Below are 21,896 nucleotides of genomic sequence, written 5' to 3'. Positions count from 1 at the left end.
GAAACCATTATTTCGCACATAGAAAGCGGCGTTTTTTTAGGTAGCTTGGAGCGCTATTTTACAGGGAGCGTAATTGGATTAAGTTGGTGGTTGTTGCTTGTTTTTACAATATAACATTTTATTTTTCCTTGGGCAATTGATCTGCTATTCCTTTGATCCTTTGTATAGTTTCGGAACAAAAATATGGTCCGTGTTTGATTTATAAACCCGCACAAATAGTTTTTAATAAATAAATTATTTCTTAATTCACATTGCAAATGGCGCCGTGCTATAAACGTCAGTTTTTCAACACGAAAAAACAAAGTATCACAAATGGAAAAAATTTCGCAAAATTTTCGCATTTTTTGGTTTTGTATGGAGTTTCAACGCGAAAACCGAACAGAGTACCGGCCTTTATTTAAAAATGCAATAAGATCGATTGACAAAATAAAAATAACTTGGAGTGGTGTTTTCGTAATAAAGCCACCATCTAACGGCTCCCTACTACCCTGCCAACATTTTTTGAATTTGGGGACTCTTTTGAGAATCCCCACTACGTCGAAAACAATCATATACGACATCAAAAACTCGTCGGAAAAGCGCCGTCACTATTGAGAAGTTGTACCACGCCAAGTTACTACAAAAATGTTTCGCATGAGTGCAATTATTAGGTGCCTTTATAGATCAATTTAGAACGACGCCAATAAGGGACCCTCCAAACAATCAGAAAAAGTGCATTTTAAGATAGTTGTAAAAGAATCATTGTGGTCGAGTAAAACACGTTTGTTTAGATATTTATTAATTTGATTAAACAATTACTAATTCTTAAAAATATAACATTTATACCACTATCACATTACATTTAACATAATTTTTGGCATTAATGATGATGTTGAGTTACAAGTAGCGAGTTACATGTTGCTGCGTCTATCAACCAGTGTTTTTATTCCATGGAGGCAGCGTGTCTGTAAAATATCTGAAAAACAATCACTTTATTCCATTTGGAAAATCACCAAATTGTTCACCAATATACCTTTCACAATTTTAAGCGTATAATCTATGTTTTCAGAACTTTATTTTCGTTTTTATTTAATTAAAATATAACAAGCTGGTTGCGCTTGGCGTTTCACAAAAAAAATGGCTTTTTTAACAGTAGGGATGGCAAATTACTTGCATGTACTTTTTGATGTACCTTTTCATGATGGTTGAAGTGACATTTACGAGTCTGTGGTAACGATGAGGTTGAAATGGAACTTTGAAATGCTGGCAGGGTAGAGGTGTGCACGTGAGTAATATTTTACTCACGCTCACGCACACTCACGACTGAAAAATCATACTCACGCACACTCACGCACGAACTTTTTTGGTAGGACTCACGCTCACGCACACTCACGAAAAGAAAATTTGTACTCACGCACACTCACGCACGAAAACGTCGAAAAATACCGTGACTCACGAAAAATATCGTGATTCACGAAAAATATCGTGACTCACGAATAATTTTATGATTAATTTACCTTACCGAAGTGTCTGAAAACATGAGCATTATTAAAATCGAGAGTGTTATTAAACTCTTAACATCCCAGGTGTCACTAAAATTGTTATTGAATTTAACTCTTAAGCGTTTTATGTTGTTGAGCAGAAATATTTTCGTGAGTGTAATTCGTTACTCACGCACACTCACGAAGATATTATTTTCGTAACTCACGCTCACGCACGACATTTTGGTTTGTTAATCACGCTCACGCACACTCACGCTGTTGTCATGAACGTGACTCACGACTCACGCACGAATCACGAAAATTTTCGTGAGTCACGACAATTTCGTGTCACGTGCACATCTCTACTCCCTACTACATGATAGAATAGAAATAATGTACATAACATGACATTTATAGAAGTGTTAACAAAATAAAGTTCTATTTAGTGAATTTCATTTTACAATCGTTTTTTTACTGGGTATAGGGATAATAAACACAAATGCTGGCCGTGCATCGTAATTATAAAGAAGGCAATGCGATTGATGTTGCAGTACTATGGTAGCTACGAATGGAATCACAAGAATAAAATGCTATGTTCCAAAAATAAAATGTAAAAATTAATTATGCATATATCTTGCATTTTATCGATTCAAAACACTGGTTTTATAACGTGACTGAAATAGTTATCAAATTATACATTGGGAGAGTATAACAAGAAACATTCTTCAGTAAACCAACCACTTTGCATCTCAATGTATTAATTTCAGTCAACGAAGAGTTCCTGGTATAGAACACTAACATCCCTTTGTGACGAATTATCTTGCGAAATATAAGTCGGGAACAGTGACTTTTGCTTAGGAACTACCTTTGAACGTGAGTTATAGGCTTATGTTGATTGAACAAAAAGTTTCACTTTGACTATAGCTATTGTATGGTGTACGTGTTTTAACTGGTCACCCCATGATGTTGTCCCCACCCCCCCCCCCCCGCGTGGTAACAACATTGGCAAATGAAATAGCGTTATTATCCTTTGTGGGAACCGTGGTGGTGACCACTGGATTTGAAATTGCTAGTGAGGCGGCAACAGCATGGGCATAAGTACACTCTTGTCCGCTGGTATTGCAATGCGATTCTGTAGATATTGTGGACACCAACGAATTAAGTTTGTTGATGAATGAGTCCATTGCTGCGCATGATGTAAAAGTTAGCATAACACCGGAATTATATGTTTGTTAGATGGGCGTTACAAATTGACGGTATCCATTTGGAAAAGCTGAAGAAGACGACAATGTACCACATGTCGTTAAAGCTGTTGCCGAATGTGGTAAGATACCAGGAGTAGAGCGGCTGGCGTTTTATTCTTAACAATTATTAGTGTCCACACGCTCACAAAAAATCGCTTCTGTAACATATGCTCCCAAACATATTTTGCTTCAAGCATATACATTTTTGGGTATTGCCCAAACATTTATATGTTTGATCTCTTCAAATATATAATATGTTTGAAAGCATATTGGTCTAAATAATATATGTTTGGGCAGTCTAAGTTCCAAACATTTTGTATTTTTGCATCCAAATTCAATAATGTTGTCTTCCAAAAAACAATATGTTATTATGTGAACATATAATATGTTTGGAAGCATTTTGCACCCAAAAATATTATATGCTTAAAAAAAATTCTCCCAAACAATATTGTGCTCAAAATTTTATTTATTTATTTATATATTTACAATCATAATGAATTATGAAAATAAACAGGTAATATAGGTGCTAACAACATAGGTTTTCGACCTGAATGCTCAAAATTTTGTTTCTGCCCAATTGTATATTCCCCCACATCTTTCTCACTTCCACGAGATTTTTTAGTTCTTAGCACCTTTTTCTGTAATACAAACATTGTAGAAGAAATTATTCAATTGTATGATTTTATTTTATTTTACCTTTTGCCGGACGGGGATTCGAACAGCGGACCACACAGTTTGTAAGGATCAAAGAAGTAGCTGATCAATTGCCCAAGGAAAAATAAAATGTTAATTTTGTAACAACAAGCAACAACCACCAACTTAATTCAATATCGCTCCATTAAATAACGCTGCAAGCTACTAGACACATATATGTTTATAGGCTATTTCTAAATTAATATATGTTTGCATCCAAGCATATTATATTTACAAACATTTTATGTCCCAAACATAATATGTTCTAACATATTAACATATATGTCCCAAACATGTTATGCTAGTTTATGAACATTATATGCTTGCACTCAAAAATATTGTGTTTAAAAATTTGTGTTCCAAGCATATAATGTTTATAGCCAAACATATGAAAAACAGTCTTTTTCATCCGTGCAGAGCTGTGTGAGGTTGCAAAACAGTTTAAAAACTGGTAGAAAAAACTTTTCAAAACAATTATCATGAAAGCGTGTGTGTAAACAATCTAATCAGCTGCTGCGTATACATATGTAATAATTTTATGACGTTTGGCGATGTTGTCAATTAAATTTCGGAGAAATAAACGCGAAATATTTCCAAAATGGCTGTTTTTTTCCTTCGAAATCTATTGTCAACACTCTCATTTTTCAACGCGAAAGAATGATTTAGGGACTTTTTTTCGTGCCAATAAACATAGTACCTACACGCTCACAAAAAATCGCTTCTGTAACATATACTCCCAAACATATTTTGCTTCAAGCATATATATTTTTGGGTATTGCCCAAACATTTTTATGTTTGATCTCTTCCAATATATAATATGTTTGAAAGCATATTGGTCTAAACAATATAATATGTTTGGGTAGTCTAAGTTCCAAACATTTTGTATTTTTGCATCCAAATTCAATAATAGGGCTGTTTTCTTTTTGCACTGGATAGAACTTTTGTATGGCAATCGTTGCACTGGTGTTCTATCCAGTGCAACTATCAGTGCAAGTCGCACCAGAGTCACCATTATATGCGAATTTTGTAGTTGTCAAAATATGAATTGGCAACTAACTAAAATACTGGGGAGGAACACATCTCAAGTGAATGTCACATACTGAAAAGAAGAAGAAACAAAAGCAAATGTAAATAAACAAAACAGAAGTATTTGTTTAAATTTTGTTTCACTGCAACAAAAACAGGAATATGTATCGAATTATGTAGAAATATCTAGTGGCCCAACTTTAAATGTAGCGTCTCTAACAACTTCCAATAAAGGAACTCTCACGGAAGTGACGATTTCATTTGGACATTTCGTCAAAGGCCTTCTCTGTATTTCGTGAGACTCACAATAATTATGGAGTTCGAAAAAATTTAACCGCGCCTTAAATTTTTACAAAAACACCTTAAATGGCATGAGAATCAGTGAAATGTGTTTTATTTTCCTACAAATCAAAGTTTAAATTGCATGGCTCGGGTGGTGGAAGTTTAGTACGAAGGTCCAAAGAAAAGTCTTAATCCAAGAAATAAAAACAGTTCCTTCAATAATGGTGGGGGTAATATTATGGTCTGGGGGTCTTTTTTGGACATGTTATGGCTCCGATTTATAGAGTATAGAGGAAATCAAAAGGAAATGCTTTTGGAAATCTTCAAAAACAGTTTGTCCCATGTAATATTACCATAACAATCACGGGAAATACCGTCTACATGGATTATTCAGTGCGATCATGATCTCCAGCACTCGTATAGTGTGCTAAAACAACTTATTTCTAATGAAAAAGTGTGTGTACTTGTACTCTATGTTTCGAATTCAGGCCAATGTCGTTCCTATGTTTAATAAAAAAATAATGTATTATACCCTTCATTGTGGACCAAATTCATTGATACCATCTCAAGTTTGTTGCGAGCTATATAAAGGTTGATATTCCCATATGCATGAATTTGAATCTGCACCGATTTAGACAAAATTGTATACACTTCAACAAAATCTATGTACTTAATATTTGAATCTAACTTTATGGGACGAAACATAATTTTAGTCAAAAAAAAAATAATAATAAGAAAATCTGAAGTCTGGCGGGGCAGACTGTAATATACACAACTTTGTATTTAGATCCACATTTTGATAAAATCTCAATCCTTCAATTTTGTTGAGTGCTTTGTATAAAGGTTTATGTTGCTATTTACCTCACTCGATTTGGACAATGTATATTGTAATACTTCTATAAAGAGTGCGACGCAGGGTATACATTTTTAGGCAATTTCGCAAAATTGAATTTATAATCGGTCGAAAGATTTATATTAGAGGTTTTTTAAGAATCAGTGACCATCAGCACGAAATAACATTATATGAAAATTTACTATAGAAATACATTTTCAATAAATATGCTAAATTTTGAGAAAATTTTCTATAGAAATAAAATTTTGACAAATTTTTCTATAGAAAAACAAGTAAGGAAAGTCTATAGTCGGACAGGGCCGACTATATCTGTGGATTTATGACAAAACCCCATAAGTCTAAAACCTCAATTTTACAGGAGAGCGAAAATACACCTTTAAGGGGCCACAAAAACTGCTGTAGAAAACATCTAGAAAATGTTTAATATTTATGTGATGGACCTTTTTAATAGCTTATTTTTCTACTTTACCAAATCCACCTAGCACCCCCCGATCCAGAGAAAATTACCAATTACTCACTTATGTTGTTTTGTCAAATGATATTTTATTTTAAAAAATAACATATCTCTACTTATGGTGTTTTGTCAAAAAAAAGGAAATCAATAGTTTACAACATATCTCGACTTACGGGGTTTTATGAAACTAAAATAATAAAAAATGTGTGATATGTGTTGTTTTGCATAGGGAATTCGGCATTTTATTAATTCATTTGAACATAACCAATATATAAAAGTCAAGTCCAATGCTTAGATTTAATTAAAAAAAATAATGAAATGGAGGGAAATAATTTGAATTCATTCATGTTTAAAAACTTAAAAATATTGGATTCATATCAAATCTTATCTCGAAAACTAATCTACTTTGTATGTATTGAATCATCTAAGTCCAAATCAACTTCAACTTCTTGTTCGCCTTCAGAAAGCAGGTTGTTGTAAAAATCGTGAAATTCTGCACTGATGAACGGCAGAATGGATTGTAAGTCCCGTTTTTTATTTAATGAAATAGGGAGTGGCCCAGAGTAACATTGATTTAGTTCAACATCTATTTTTTTCTTTCCCCGTCGAGTTATTACCAAATCCTTAAATTCTTCGTCCATATTCAAGGATAATTTATATTGAATGGTTCCTAATTTGGAACTTTCATACCGTAGCCAACGCACGTCCTTCCATTGAAATTTATCGCCTGTATTGTAGAAGAATTAGATAGTATTTTTACGTATTTATAAAATTAATGATTTTATTAAACTTACCTGAGTTATTTTTATTCGTCCAAGAATATTTGTCCTTCAATAGTGTTCCGAAGTCGAAAAATTCTTCTTGTGCCATTTCAACAGCACTATATTTGTGGCTTGTGGTTGAAATTAAAGTAGCCCAATCATGTGGATGGTGTATACAGTTAACACACTTTCGTTTCTTTTTTTCTATTTGAGAATGGACGGTATCGCATTCCATATGAGTATGTCCTACTACTAAAAACTTGTGATCAATAATTTCAAAGTTTGGATTCTCCAGCAGAACTTGTTCAAACATTGCGCAGATATACGAATTCCGATTTTGGCCTGGGCAAGAATCGCTGTATAAAATTATATGTTTTACATAGTTCGGTATTTTTTTTAGGAATTTGAATATGCACGACGATATCTCATTGGCTCCACGCTTAGCTATTGTTTCATTCCAAATGAAACATGAAGCCATATTAGTTTCTCCATCGTGGATTGTTAAATTAAACGTCCACAATGGTCTTTTATAAAAGAAAACCGAAGCATTTAAATGCGGTGTTTGCAAACACTGTTGAAGATCAAATGTATACATTTTGACAGATTTGTTTTTCAAAGACAACGTTTTATCCTTATTTTTAGAATCATATGCCATGTCTGCTTCAGTATGATGTACTTCTTGCTGCATTTTAAGAAGAGCCAATTGATCATCGTTGTTGCTTGCATTACAAATATCCACTCTTAATCTTTCACAGACGTTGCACACGTCTAGATAAGGCTTCTTAAACTTAATATTAAGTTTCTGGAATATTTCTCTATATGTCGCAGCTGAAACTGGCTCAATACATTTTTCAGTGTACAACCTATATAACTCAGATACGCTTAGGTTACATTGAAAATAAACTTGCTTCGTGTGACGACGGCTGTAGTGGCTCTCATATTTAGGAAAACTATTTATATGTTCCAGAACTTCTTGATACTTTTGGACTGGTAATTTGTGCGACGGAATATGTTGTCCTCTCTTGTCAATTTGAACAAGTTGATTAGACCCCGCAACCTTACTCCGGTTTATGGTTCTGATAGATTCCGCAGTCTCATCAAAAATACGTATAAAGCATTGTCTACACGGTTGAAAAAGACTGTTTTTCATATGTTTGGCTATAAACATTATATGTTTGGAACACAAATTTTTAAACACAATATTTTTGAGTGCAAGCATATAATGTTCGTAAACTAGCATAACATGTTTGGGACATATATGTTAATATGTTAGAACATATTATGTTTGGGACATAAAATGTTTGTAAATATAATATGCTTGAATGCAAACATATATTAATTTAGAAATAGCCTATTAACATATATGTGTTTAGTAGCTTGGAGCGCTATTTAACAGGGAGCGATATTGAATTAAGTTGGTGGTTGTTGCTTGTTATTACAAAATTAACATTTTATTTTTCCTTGGGCAATTGATCAGCTACTTCTTTGATCCTTACAAACTGTGTGGTCCGCTGTTCGAGTCCCCGTCCGGCAAAAGGTAAAATTAAAATAAAAAAAATCATAAAATTGATTAATTTCTTCTACAATGTTTGTATTACAGAAAAAGGTGCTAAGAACTAAAAAATCTCGTGGAAGTGAGAAAGATGTCGGGGAATATACAATTGGGCAGAAACAAAATTTTGAGCATTCAGGTCGAAATCCTATGTTGTTAGCACCTATATTACCTGTTTATTTTCATAATTCATTATGATTGTAAATATATAAATAAATAAATAAAATTTTGAGCACAATATTGTTTTGGAGAATTTTTTTTAAGCATATAATCATGCCTGTTCTGGGTCACACCGCATTGTGCACCACACTATACACTTTCTACACACCACACACAAAGTTAGTTGTTCTGAGTCACACGTGTGAACACTTTTTTCGGACTTTTAATCGAAAAATGTGACAGCTGATTTTTTCTGCAAGCCATATTATTTGCAGGCAGAAATTATAAACAAAACATATTTTGTCGATATAAACATAAAAAATTAAAAGTATGTGCGTAATTCAAAGCCATAAAATGCTTGCCGGATTTTTGTTAGCAGTGAATAATGTAAGGACAAGAGCAATTTATCAAGAACAAGGCGACAATTGCGTGATGCTTCAAATCTGTTTTGATTTGTTTTTTTTTCTATCCCTCCTCAATGTTACTCATGAACAAACGATCGCCGTGTCGTTCTCGTTTTTGTTTTTGACGGCGGAGGAGTTTTTATTTTGGTTTTGGTCAAACAGTTTTTAACATCCATACATTAACGGAAATTTAATTATAGTGGGCATAATTAACTATTCTGTTAAGGTTTTTCTCATTTGTATTGCTTAAATATTTACAATAATATTGCAAACAAATGTTCTATCGTGGCGGCCTCCATGTGCAGAAAGATATTGGCGGCGTTAGTTTTTTTTTTAATTTGCTCAGTGATTTGTGCACCAAGAACACTTTGCAGAATTGAAGATGCCATATTTTTCATGCAATAAATTTGGTAAAATTCACTTTTCTTAGCCCATTGATTTTGTAAAAGTTATAATTTAATTACCTTATATTTTCAAAAAGACCTTTGGTTTGTTTAGGAAAGCGGATAGTATTCACAAAAATCAAAGATAATTTTGCTTAAAACTTTTTTGTGTTAACTTTTAAAAATTGTGGCAACATTATACTTTCGAACACACTGAAAATCAGCTGATTAAAACAAACCCAAAATTTATACACCAATCAGAGGAAATTTCGGTTCAAATTTTAGATGGATTTTTAAAGTCGTGGTTTCTGCCATATATAAGTGACTTTCTCAATAAAATTTGCAAATATTTATAAAAAACATATTGAAGTTTCAGAATCTGTTATTTATTTGTTATAAAAACTTCTAACTTTGCATACGATGGCTGTACACTAAGCCTACACAAAAGAAATGTTCGTGTACATTTTTCAGGTCTACGACGGTGTATAGTGTTGGCCAGAACACCTTTTAAGTGTGACACCACACGAAAATTGTACATGTGTGTACCAGAACAGACACGAATATTTTTGGGTGCAAAATGCTTCCAAACATATTATATGGTCACATAATAACATATTGTTTTTTGGAAGACAACATTATTGAATTTGGATGCAAAAATACAAAATGTTTGGAACTTAGACTACCCAAACATATTATATTGTTTAGACCAATATGCTTTCAAACATATTATATATTGAAAGAGATCAAACATATAAATGTTTGGGCAATACCCAAAAATGTATATGCTTGAAGCAAAATATGTTTGGGAGTATATGTTACAGAAGCGATTTTTTGTGAGCGTGTACAAACTCTTACACGTTGACTTTTAACGTCGACGTTATATAAAAAATTATATAGTCTGTTCTTAGAACTATTAGTTTTTCCAGTTTTTTTTGCTTCAGCTTCGATTAAGCCTGATAAATACTGTCTACGTTTATTATATGTTCCAAGACCCCAATACATTTTAAAAATATTCTGTTGTTCGTCAAATGAAATTTTTGTAGAGCAACGATTTCTGCATTTTTTAAGGGGTTTAGTTTCTTTAGCGGGAACAATTTTATTTTTGTAAGTCACATATTCTTTTCCGAGGTTTTTATTTCGTTTGTTAGCTTTCTTAAATGACAAGGATGATTCATTATCCAACATGAGAGTTTCATCGATTTCTACTGACTCTAAGTTTTTCAGATTTGTCGCTATAGATGCTGCAATTTCTCGGTTGCTCTCTGTTGTAGTATTGAGGCAATCCTCTGAATCCGGTACATAATCCGAGTCATCATAATCAGTCTCATGGAAGGGGTCGGCTTCATAGTCCAAATTGCTTTTATTTTTGTCCATCGAGTCTGCGTCAAACATGTCTTTGGACATTCTCTCATCTACATCCACGCCCTTTGTTTCCCCATACAAACTCATTTTAGTTTCCGTTTCGATTGATTTATTTTGATTTTGTGCGAAAGCAGCAAGTATTCTTCCTCTTGTTATATTTCTCATTCAAGAACAACATATCTTTTACCAAAGTGTCTATATTTCATAATTAGCCCCACGACAAAACACCATTATTCGACTTATGTTAGGGACACTAAACAAAATTGCATGTGACAAAAGCACATAAGTCTTCCTATGTTGTTTTGTCGCATTGAATGCTGATCATCGACTGACTAAGAAAACAACACAACTGCAGTTATGTTCGCGTTTATATTGAAATTTTATTCGATAAAACACGACGACTCGAGATATGTTGTTTTGTCATAAAATATTTTGTCAAATACAAAAAACATATGTGGACTTGTGTTGTTTTGTCAAAAGTACGTTAGAATTATTCCGAATACGTTTTGCAACATAAAACGAGATATGTTGTTTTGTCAAAACTAAACTTAAAAATTCGCGAGTTATGTTGTTTTTCACGACTCTATATCTCCTGATCTAGGGCATATATCAAAAATCTGTAAACACAGAAAGATGCGCCTTCGAAAACTACACACAACATAAAATTTTTGAGAAATTGTCCTATCTCGACTTATGGGGTTTTGTCATAAGTCCACAGATATTATACCCTGCACCACTTTGTGATCTTCATTTTCGACACCATCTGAATTCCTTCAAATTTTTTGAGTGGTATATATAAAGATTTATGTTCCCATATACATGCATTTAAATCTGAACCGACAATATATTTAAGACCAAAATTCTATTGACTTAAAATTTATGTCGGCTAATGCCCTGGGGTGGAACACAATGTTAGTAAAAAACAAGTAAGTAAAGTCTAAAGTCGGGCTGGGCCGACTATATTATACCCTTCACCACTATGTATACCAACATTTGTGTTACCACCTTAACTACTTCAAATTTGCTGGGAGCTATGCAAAGGTTTGCATTTCCAGATACAAATACTTATAATGAAGAGAATATTTGTACAAAAACACTAGAATTAAAATCGGCTATCACCATGGGATGAAACACAATGTTAGTAAAAAATATGGGAAATATGAAGCGAGAGAAATTTTAATGCAAGTGTACAAAAGGACATTTATGATTTATCAGGCGATACATATGTATACCAAATATAAGAAAATTTTAGTAATATTTGCAATTTTTGCTACTCACCAGTGGCGATTTTAAAAGGATATTGGTAGATCTCGCCAAGATATGTGGTCAAGTGTGGGTTGTAACATATTATTTGGTCAAGTCGAGCGACTTGGAGCCTTATTTAAAAATCAACTGTTCTGTGGAAATTCTGGCACTACAGGATATGACTAAGATATGAGGAAATCATCACAGAGTTTTGTCTAAAGTGTGGGAATTTTGGTCATATTTGTAATAACTGGAAACACGAATATATGGGGGTTTTATCTAAATCTGAACCAAATCAGATCAAACTTTACACACTTAAATATCTAAAATATTAAAGATTTTAACCAAATTTAACACACATAACGACACCTAAATCTGAATCGATTTCAATCAAATTTACCAAGCATTGCTAGAATGTTAATTCTACTCTCTGTGCAAAACTTCACGAAAATCGGTAGTAAACTTTGGTCTCTGTTGTCATATGAGTCTAAATCGGACGAAAGATATATATGGGTGCTATATCTAAATTTGAACCGATTTCAATCAAATTTTGCACTCGTGACTATATGGCCAAGCGTTATGTTTGAGCAAAATTTCAACCAAATCAGGGTAAAACTCAGGCTGAATCCATATAAGTGCATATCGTACGAAAGATATATATGGAAGCTATATCTAAATCTAAACCGATTTCAATAAAGTTTGGCACATTTGACTATACTACCAATTGTACTCCTAGTGCAAAATTTCTACCAAATTTGGGTTAAAATCTGGCTTCTAGGGCCGTATAAGTGGACGAAAGATATATATGGGAGCTATATCTAAATCTGAACCGATTTCTTCCAAAATCAATAGGGTTCTATTCTGACCCAAAACACATACTTGTGCCAAATTCGAAGTCGATTGGGCTTAAATTGCGACCTAGACTTTGATTACAAAAATGTGTTCACGGACAGACGGACATGGCTATATCGACTCAGGAGCCCACCCTAAGCATTTTTGCCAAAGACACCATGTGTCTATCTCGTCTCCTTCTGGGTGTTGTAAACATATGCACTAACTTATAATACCCTGTTCAACAGTGTGGCGCAGGGTATAAAAATTTTATAAATTGTTGTTCATTAGGCCGTGAAGTACAAAAATATAACAGCAGACATCTACTGCTGTTTTTAGCAGACTTTTTCTATGAGTATACTGGAAGTCGAGTCTGAATTTGGAAAATAAAGTTGTTAACTCGTTTTAAAGGATTTTAATAGCATATGGAGAACAAAAGCTGAAAAAATGAAAACTTAAAATTCGCTTCCTAGAAAGAAGTACACAAAACCGAAATTTAAAAAAAAAAAATGTGTCTTAAAAATATCCTTACTAGTATTCTCCGCTTCTTTGGCTCGGATTTAAAAAAAAAAAAAGGAAAAAAGGAAAGGGAAAAAGTAAATTTTTAAAGTAAAGACAAAATCTTTGTAACAGGACATGCCTTTTTTTTGAGTGTATACTGCTTAGTTTTCATAAATAAGGAAATTCGGTTCATCTCCCAAACATATACCAATGATACCCTTGCTTATGTTTACTAATTCGCATGGGGTGGTTTAGGGTATGATATAGTCGGCCCCGCCCAATACCGATATGGACCAATTTTTGTATGGTTGTTAGAAACCACATACTAATACCACGTACCAAATTTCAACCGGATCGGATGAATTTTGCCCCTCCAAGAGTCTCCGAAGGTCAAATCTGGGGATCGGTTTATATGGGGGCTATACGTAAAGTAATGCGATATGGCCCTTTTCCAATAAGATACGACCTATATCAATAACAACTTCTTGTGCCAAGTTTCAAGTCGATAGTTTGTTTCGAACGGAAGTTGGTGTGATTTCAACAGACGGACCGACCATCATCGGGTCGTATTTTTTCCAAAATGAGGCCGGTCAGGCAGTTACTGTGAATGGTGTTCGCTATCGTAAGATGATAACGAACTTTGTATGGCCCGAATTTGCCCCACAGCTAACGAAACAATGGCTCTTTTGCGCAACAAATTTAATGTCCGTGTTATCTCACGTAATGGCAATGTCAATTGACCGCCAAGATCATGTGATTTGACACCGTTGGACTTTTTTCTTTGTGGTTATTTGAAAGAAAAGGTGTACGTCGATAAGCCAGCAACAATTCAATAGCTAAAGGACGAGATAATTCGGCACATTAACGGCATAGAACCTCAATTATGCCCCAGCGTCATCGAAAATTTGGACCATCGGATGGATGTGTGCCACCGAGATCGCGGCGTCTATTTGGCCTATAGTTTGTTCCATACATAATTGAGTAATACGAATATATCATAATAAAATAAAATTACAATAATGTCCTAAATAGTTTGTGTTTTATTCAAAATCAACATCGGCCCTTGAAAATTTAACCACCCTATTCTTTATGGGGTCTTAGAGCAATTTTTCGATCTGTTACAAACGGAATGACAAACTTAAAAAACCACCATCTTATGGTGGAGGGTATAAAAATAGCATTTGGAATAGTATATAATAATAAAATTGCCTTCTTCATCATTATTTAGAAAATATTCACCAAGACAGTATGATTTTGGTTTGGATTTTGAGGTAAAATTTAAAATTTTCATGAATTTTTTAGATATTTACGCTTCATTTGTGTATAATTTTTCTATTCTTTAGTTAACCCTCTAACGCCCAATCCCGCCTTTAGGCGGGCTTCACTAAATAAGGAAGCTTTTAGTAAAACACACCTTAACACAATAAAAATGGGTAAAATAAAAAGAAAACAGTTGGAACTGTTCAAGAGGCTTTGCAGCATATACTGAATTTTACCTATAAAATTTTCTTGTTTAGTTTTCTTGCTTTTGTGTCGTTAACATTAAATATTTATTCAGATGGCCAAAAAATTGAGGCATTAGAGGGTTAATTATACAAACATAATCCAAAAATGAATAAAGTTAAGTTAATTTGCTGAAGAAATAATAATTCCGATAACTAAAATAAACCTAATTTTTTTAATGGTTACATTTTCTAAATACATTTTAAAATAATAAAAACTTTTGTCTTACACTTTTCGACATTTTTTATTTTCACGGCGAAAGCTTAGGGAAACCTTGAAAATAAAAAATGTAAAAACAAGTGTAATGAAACTTAGTTTTTATTGATGGAACCATGAACGCCTAAATGTTTTTTAACATATTTAAAAATTTTGAAAGAAAATCTTCACTCCAGCGCCTCTAAAATGGGATTTCGTGATAAAGACTCCTTGTTCCAACAAGCGAACACCTCAAACACACGGCCTGGGATGTGAAAATATGGCTCCTTCACAACACTAAATATCTCATAACGCAACCACAAAGCCCAGGTAGCAACCCCATTGAAAACTAGGATCTCATTTGGAACCGTGGATCGGACAAAACCAAATTTCATCTTGGACAGCCCTTAAAAAAAGTGTTACAAGAAGAATGGGGCAAAATCTCTCAAGAAACGTGTCGATGCCAAGACGACTGGAAGCCATTTGCGCTAACAAAGGGTACTATTCCAAATACTAAGTGGACCAAAATAATGTTTCATACAATGTGATTACTGATACGACGAATACTTTTGTGAGCTTTTTTGTAGTTTTTTTGATTTAATGATTAAAAATAATACAATAAAATTAATTTCACGATTTTTGTTTACGTTTTGCTGTTATGTATATCCATGGAAACATTTTAATAAAACTTTTTCATATAAATGTTAAGCGGTTTGCGATTTCAAGATATAAAAAAGAATATTTTTGTGAGTCACTGTATATGTTTTGTTTTTGTTTTTTGTATGACTTGTTTTATGGTCTAAAACAGCAAGAAATCCCTTTCTCAACTAAATATACAAATAAACTTGCGATATTTGTTTGTGGCTGGTGGTGGTGATGTTTTTCTCTGCCTACAATTATTGGTATTTCGTTCCAAAGAAAAACTTATAAACCAAGGTGGCTATTAAACCCAAGACAAAAGGCATCAGCCATGACTTCATTACGATTCCTCGTTCTTTTGCTCAGTATTCCATGTGGGTTCGGATTTTTCTGTAACATTTGTACGCTCTTCAGCAACTAGTTAACCGATTTTGTATTGTTGCATCATTTCACGGGCATATGAACTGTGACCAACTTCTTCGAAATTTTCTGTAGCATCTTTACCAGCTTGTTCGATCAAGACTTCTTCACCACCAGGATGCTCATTGAGAAAAGGTGTCACGTCATACACGTTGTTGTGGATTATGAACCAATTCTTTTCATTTGTAATATTTTTGGCAACTTCGGCGTGGGTAAATTATTTTACATTTTGCGATGACATGGTGTTTAATTAAATAATTTGTGGTTGAATTATATTTGAATTATATTTCCTGTATATTCTCTCCCTCTTGTGATGGCTGGCCGAAGTCTGTAATTCTACGTTAACTAGGCTTTTGTGATTTTGATGCAATTGGCATATCCATTTCTATACCACACATGCTTGTGGTATTAGCCACTTGTAAATCCACCACTTGAGCAAATTCCCATATTTCCACGCGTTTGGTTGATAAACATGACGCACTGAATCTGTTTCCACGCACGTAGCTGTTGCCAGCAGTCATTTGTTTTTGAAAGGCAAGCAGCAAATCCTTTAAAATTAATAAACACTCTTTCGTTTTTGGTACACTTATTTCTATAAATTGATTATTAAATGTATACCCCCTATTTTTATTTGTAAACAATAACTTTGATTTTGACATTTGACGACCAAGTGTTGCCAATCAAAATCGAAAATTGAACTGGTTAGACGTTTTGCGTTTTCTTTTTGCACTGGTTATCAGTGCAATAAGAAAACAGACCTAATGTTGTCTTCCAAAAAACAATATGTTATTATGTGAACATATAATATGTTTGGAAGCATTTTGCACCCAAAAATATTATATGCTTAAAAAAATTCTCCCAAACAATATTTTGCTCAAAATTTTATTTATTTATTTATATATTTACAATCGTAATGAATTATGAAAATAAACAGGTAATATAGGTGCTAACAACATAGGCTTTCGACCTGAATGCTCAAAATTTTGTTTCTGCCCAATTGTATATTCCCCCACATCTTTCTCACTTCCACGAGATTTTTTAGTTCTTAGCACCTTTTTCTGTAATACAAACATTGTAGAAGAAATTATTCAATTGTATGATTTTTTTTATTTTAATTTTACCTTTTTCCGGACGGGGATTCGAACAGCGGACCACACAGTTTGTAAGGATCAAAGAAGTAGCTGATCAATTGACCAAGGAAAAATAAAATGTTAATTTTGTAATAACAAGCAACAACCACCAACTTAATTCAACCCTGCCAACATTTTTTGAATTTGGGGGCGCTTCTGAGAATCCCCAGTACGTCGAAAACAATCATATACGATATCAAAAACTCGTCGGAAAAGCGCCGTCACTATTGAGAAGTTGTACCACGCCAAGTTACTACAAAAAGGTTTCGCATGAGTGCAATTATTAGGTGCCTTTATAGATCAATTTAGAACGACGCCAATAAGAGACCCTCCAAACAATCAGAAAAAGCACATTTTAAGATAGTGGTAAAAGAATCATTGTGGTCGAGTAAAACACGTTTGTTTAGATATTTATTAATTTGATTAATCATTTGCAAATTCTTAAAAATATAACATTTATACCACTATCACATCACATTTAACATAATTTTTTGCATTAATGATGATGTAGAGTTACAAGTAGCGAGTTACATGTTGCAGCGTCTATCAGCCAGTGTTTTTATTCGATGGAGGCAGCGTGTCTGTAAAATATCTGAAAAACAATCACTTTATTCCATTTGGAAAATCACCAAATTGTTCACCAATATACCTTTCACAATTTTAAGCGTATAATCTATGTTTTCAGAACTTTATTTTCGTTTTTATTTAATTAAAATATAACAAGCTGGTTGCGCTTGGCGTTTCACAAAAAATGGCTTTTTTAACAGTAGGGATGGCAAATTACTTGCATGTACTTTTTGATGTACCTTTTCATGATGGTTGAAGTGACATTTACGAGTCTGTGGTAACGATGAGGTTGAAATGGAACATTGAAATGCTGGCAGGGAATATTGCTCCAAGCTACTAAACACATATATGTTTATAGGCTATGTCTAAATTAATATATGTTTGCATCCAAGCATATTATATTTACAAACATTTTATGTCCCAAACATAATATGTTCTAACATATTAACATATATGTCCCAAACATGTTATGCTAGTTTATGAACATTATATGCTTGCACTCAAAAATATTGTTATTTTTCTTTAATGACCAATGTAATATTTAAGTTTTTAGTTATTTATGATTGGCTAGTTTTGGTCAGTTTTTGAAGATGCAAATAAAACAAATTTATTTCATCATTTCCTGGACGTTTCGTCGGCTTTTTTCCGACTTTTTCAACAGGGTGTTTATTGAAAAATCTATTGAAGGAGTAATAACTTTATATATGAATTTAATTTTTCTGGATTTTTAAGTTTGACTTACAATTTTTTGTTCTTTACATCCCAATTGTTTCATTTATTTTATATAAAAAAACTGGACTTCACGACAATTAAATTATAAATAAATCAATAATCTAAAGTAAAACTTGTGTAGTCAAACTTAAAACTATTATCACAGAACTGTACACTCTAAGTTATTGCAATGGAATATTGTGCTTTTGTATTGTCCTTGTCTTCTTTTGTGTTCATCGATCTCTCAATCCTCTGTTGTATTCGTAAGCTTTCGAGTGTATACCTCTTATTTGTTCTCTTTTCCCTGTCTAGTACTCTGACGTTTTCAAAGTCGATGATGTGTCCCGTCTCTTTTACATGTTGCGCCAATGCTGTTGTCTCTTTGTTTTTATTGATGTCCGCTTTGTGTTCTGACATACGAACTTGTAATCTTCGTTTTGTTGTCCCCACGTATTGGCTATTGCACTGTTCCCTTTCGTTTCCCTTGCATGTCAGCTCATAGACCACATTGTCCATTTCAAGTTTGTCTGCAGTGTGTGTTTTTGTTGTGAATAAACTTCTGAGTGTGTGGTTTGATTTGTATGCTATCATTGCTTGTTTTTCTCTCATTAAAGATGATAGTGTCTTTTTCTCCGTTAATGATGGTATGTATGGTACACTGAAAAAATTGTTTAAGTCTTCTGTTTCCTTTTTGTCAAGTTTTTCTCCTGTCAGTTCTTTCTTAACTAAATTATTTATTGTTTTTATTGGATAGTTGTTCAATTTCTTTTATCCTTTTTATGTTTTGGTCTTTGAATTGTTCATCGCTTATCTCTATGACTTTCCTTATAAAGTTTTCAGCGGTATTTAGTTTCATACTTCTTGGTTGAGTGGAATGAAAATTTATCATTCTACCCGAAGCTGTTGGTTTCGTATACCAGTTTGTCATGATACGTGAGCCATTTCTTATTACCATCATATCTAGAAAGGGAATTTTTCCATATTTTTCATGTTCCACCGTAAATTTCAACTTTGTATGGTATGAGTTCAGAAGATTCAGTACAATTTGTTCATCTTTTTTGTTAATAATAGCCAGCAGATCGTCAACATATTTTGATATGTACACTGTTAGAAAAATATGTTTTTCATATGTTCCGATATAAACAAAATGTGTTTCGGGCACAATTTTGAAACACAATATATTTAAGTGCAAACATGTAATGTTCCTAAACTAGCACTAAATGTTTGGGACATCTATGTTAATATGTTAGAATATATTATGTTTGGGGCATGAATGTTTCATAAAAATCATATGTGTGAATGCAAACATATATAAATTTACAAATTTCGACTAAACATACATATGTTGTGATATTTTTTTCAGAGAGCAACAGAGATAGAGTATAGAGAAAGAAATAGAGATGGAAACCGGGAGAGTTGACGAAAGATATCAACATAACACAGCAAAAGAATCAAAAGAGAACAATTTCTGTGAAACCGCTTGTATATTGTTTCGGAAAACTGTTTTATGATCAGGCCAAAAATTTGATATGCTTAAGTCTAAATATTATTTAATTTGAATAAAGAGAATGGACATTCGGAACCAAGAGAATAGACATTTGAAAAAAAACCTGTGTTTTCGCCTTGAGAGCAGCATTTTATGTATGTGTGGACATGTGTTTTGTTTATCATTTTGGCACTATGGGCACAATTTTTCGTTAAAAGAAAAAAGGGGTCTTCATAAAAATAACAAAAGGGCACTATACTCTTTCTAGAGTTGGGACAGTAAAATAAAATAAGGAGGAAGTAGTGAAAAATTACAAAGTAAAATTTATAACAACAAAGTTTAGTTCCTCCTTATTAATAAGTAGTCCACGAGGAGTTGACGGACACCTTCAAATATAAAAGCGGGCATTAAGTTCGAGTTTTGCAGCTAAAACAATTTAAAAAGTTTATTTTCTTTAAAATGAATTATTAAAGAAAAATAAAAGGCATTTTAGAGCGATGTTGTTAAATGCTAGTAAAAAAGTGTTCACGCCTAAATAAATTTATGTTTATATTATAAAATTTTTTATGTATGTTTATTAGGGCTGTCGTTCGGGATCGATTTTTAAAAATCCCGGGATTCGGGATTTCAAAATATTGAATCCCGGGATCCCGGGATTTTTCGAGATTTTTTTCGGGATCCCGAAATTTTCGGGATTCTTTAAATATTTTAATTAATAACAATTTACAGCGCCAAAAAATTGTTGTATATTAAACCAATTTATTTAATTAATTCAATTTTATTAACAACAAAAGAACATAAGAGTAAATTTAAAAGCAATTTTAAATTGCTATCATACTTAGCGAAAAAAAAAATAAATGAAAAAAGCCATTTCTTATCGCAATCTTACTCAGCAAACATTTTAAGGATTAGGTTAGAATAGGCGTATTTTCGTATACTTGTGATAATCCTTTTGTACTTCGATTTAAGTAAAAATATCGCAGCATCCAAATTTTTGTCAGATAATCGCGATCTTGTCATATTTTCGACGGACCTTTTATCATTGCTTTTTATTTTATGTGGCACGAATTCCATTTCACATGAACTCATTATTCAAAGGTCCTTCTCGTTTATTTCGATTTTTGATGAAATTGTGCTCTTTAGTATACCTCATGTATAATAAATTCTTACTCAAGATGTTTATTAACTCAATTTGTCGGTTATGAAATCTAAGGGCCGTTTACACTGAGTGAAGACTCCAATTTATTAATAAACAATCTTAAAAAACCACAATTTTATCACATTGGTATTATTTTTTCGGGATCCCGAAAAATCCCGGGATTCAAAATAAAAAATCCCGGGATTCGGGATAAATCCCGTCCCGAAAATCCCGGGATTTCGGGACGGGATTTATCCCGAGTGACAGCCCTAATGTTTATACTCGACTCCACGTTCTTCTTTTGTTAGAGTTTTTGAATTCCTTCCAACAGTTTTTGTTACAAAATTATTATTTTTGCAATAAAAAAATAATATTTTACCCAAAAATCAGTCAATTTCGTTTATACTATGCACTGCTACTGACTATAAATCTTTAATATCCCACATTTCGAAGTTTCATTATAAAAATTTAATATAGTATAAATATAAATGTGTAAATTAAAAAAAAAAAAAAACAAAAAAAGTGTTCGGTCGGAGTAGGGATTGAACCCACGACCCTTTGCATGCAAGGCAGACATGCTAACCACTGATCCACGTAGCAAACAAATGTATGTTTCTGTTAAATAATGTTATGTTTGCATGGGCTCGTGGGCGCTGCAAACTATGCTATATAAATGTAACTTATAACGATAATTATCTACTGGTGACTATAACAGCTACGTAGCCCAGTGGATAGTGTGTTGGCTTACAAACTGTATGGTCCTCGGTTCGATTCTCCGTGCAGGCGAAAGGTAAAATTTATAAAAGTGAATAATTTCTTCAACATTATTTGTATTACAGAAAAAGGTGCCAAGAACTAAAATATTTCGTGGAAGTGAAAATTACGAGTATGTTAGGG

At 33.1% G+C, this 21,896-nt stretch overlaps 1 protein-coding gene, 2 long non-coding RNA genes and 1 pseudogene across 3 annotated transcripts; all 4 read right to left on the bottom strand.

Moving 5' to 3' along the window:
• Positions 1 to 741: 741 nt before the first annotated feature.
• LOC142229377 (uncharacterized) lies at positions 742 to 1,250 on the bottom strand. Its single transcript, XR_012720394.1, has 2 exons — positions 1,013 to 1,250; positions 742 to 955 (listed from the first exon to the last, which is right to left on the bottom strand). It is a non-coding gene; the product is annotated as an uncharacterized LOC142229377 (long non-coding RNA).
• A 5,091-nt stretch (positions 1,251 to 6,341) lies between these two features.
• Positions 6,342 to 7,831, bottom strand: LOC142229878 (uncharacterized). The gene is made up of 2 exons (XM_075300454.1): positions 6,807 to 7,831; positions 6,342 to 6,739 (listed from the first exon to the last, which is right to left on the bottom strand). The coding sequence occupies exons 1-2, from the start codon at positions 7,459 to 7,461 to the stop codon at positions 6,414 to 6,416; spliced, it is 981 nt and encodes a 326-aa protein (XP_075156569.1). The 5' UTR covers positions 7,462 to 7,831; the 3' UTR covers positions 6,342 to 6,413.
• A 7,701-nt stretch (positions 7,832 to 15,532) lies between these two features.
• LOC142229147 (cytochrome b5-like) lies at positions 15,533 to 16,544 on the bottom strand (annotated as a pseudogene).
• Positions 16,545 to 17,489: 945 nt separating this feature from the next.
• Positions 17,490 to 17,968, bottom strand: LOC142231592 (uncharacterized). The gene is made up of 2 exons (XR_012720835.1): positions 17,747 to 17,968; positions 17,490 to 17,689 (listed from the first exon to the last, which is right to left on the bottom strand). It is a non-coding gene; the product is annotated as an uncharacterized LOC142231592 (long non-coding RNA).
• Positions 17,969 to 21,896: the final 3,928 nt, after the last annotated feature.

This window comes from Haematobia irritans, chromosome 3 (assembly GCF_050003625.1).
Source record: "Haematobia irritans isolate KBUSLIRL chromosome 3, ASM5000362v1, whole genome shotgun sequence".
Classification (NCBI taxonomy): Eukaryota; Metazoa; Arthropoda; class Insecta; order Diptera; family Muscidae; genus Haematobia; species Haematobia irritans.
The sequence above is the reverse complement of the archived record's forward strand: the minus strand, read 5'-3'. Positions and strand labels throughout refer to the sequence as shown.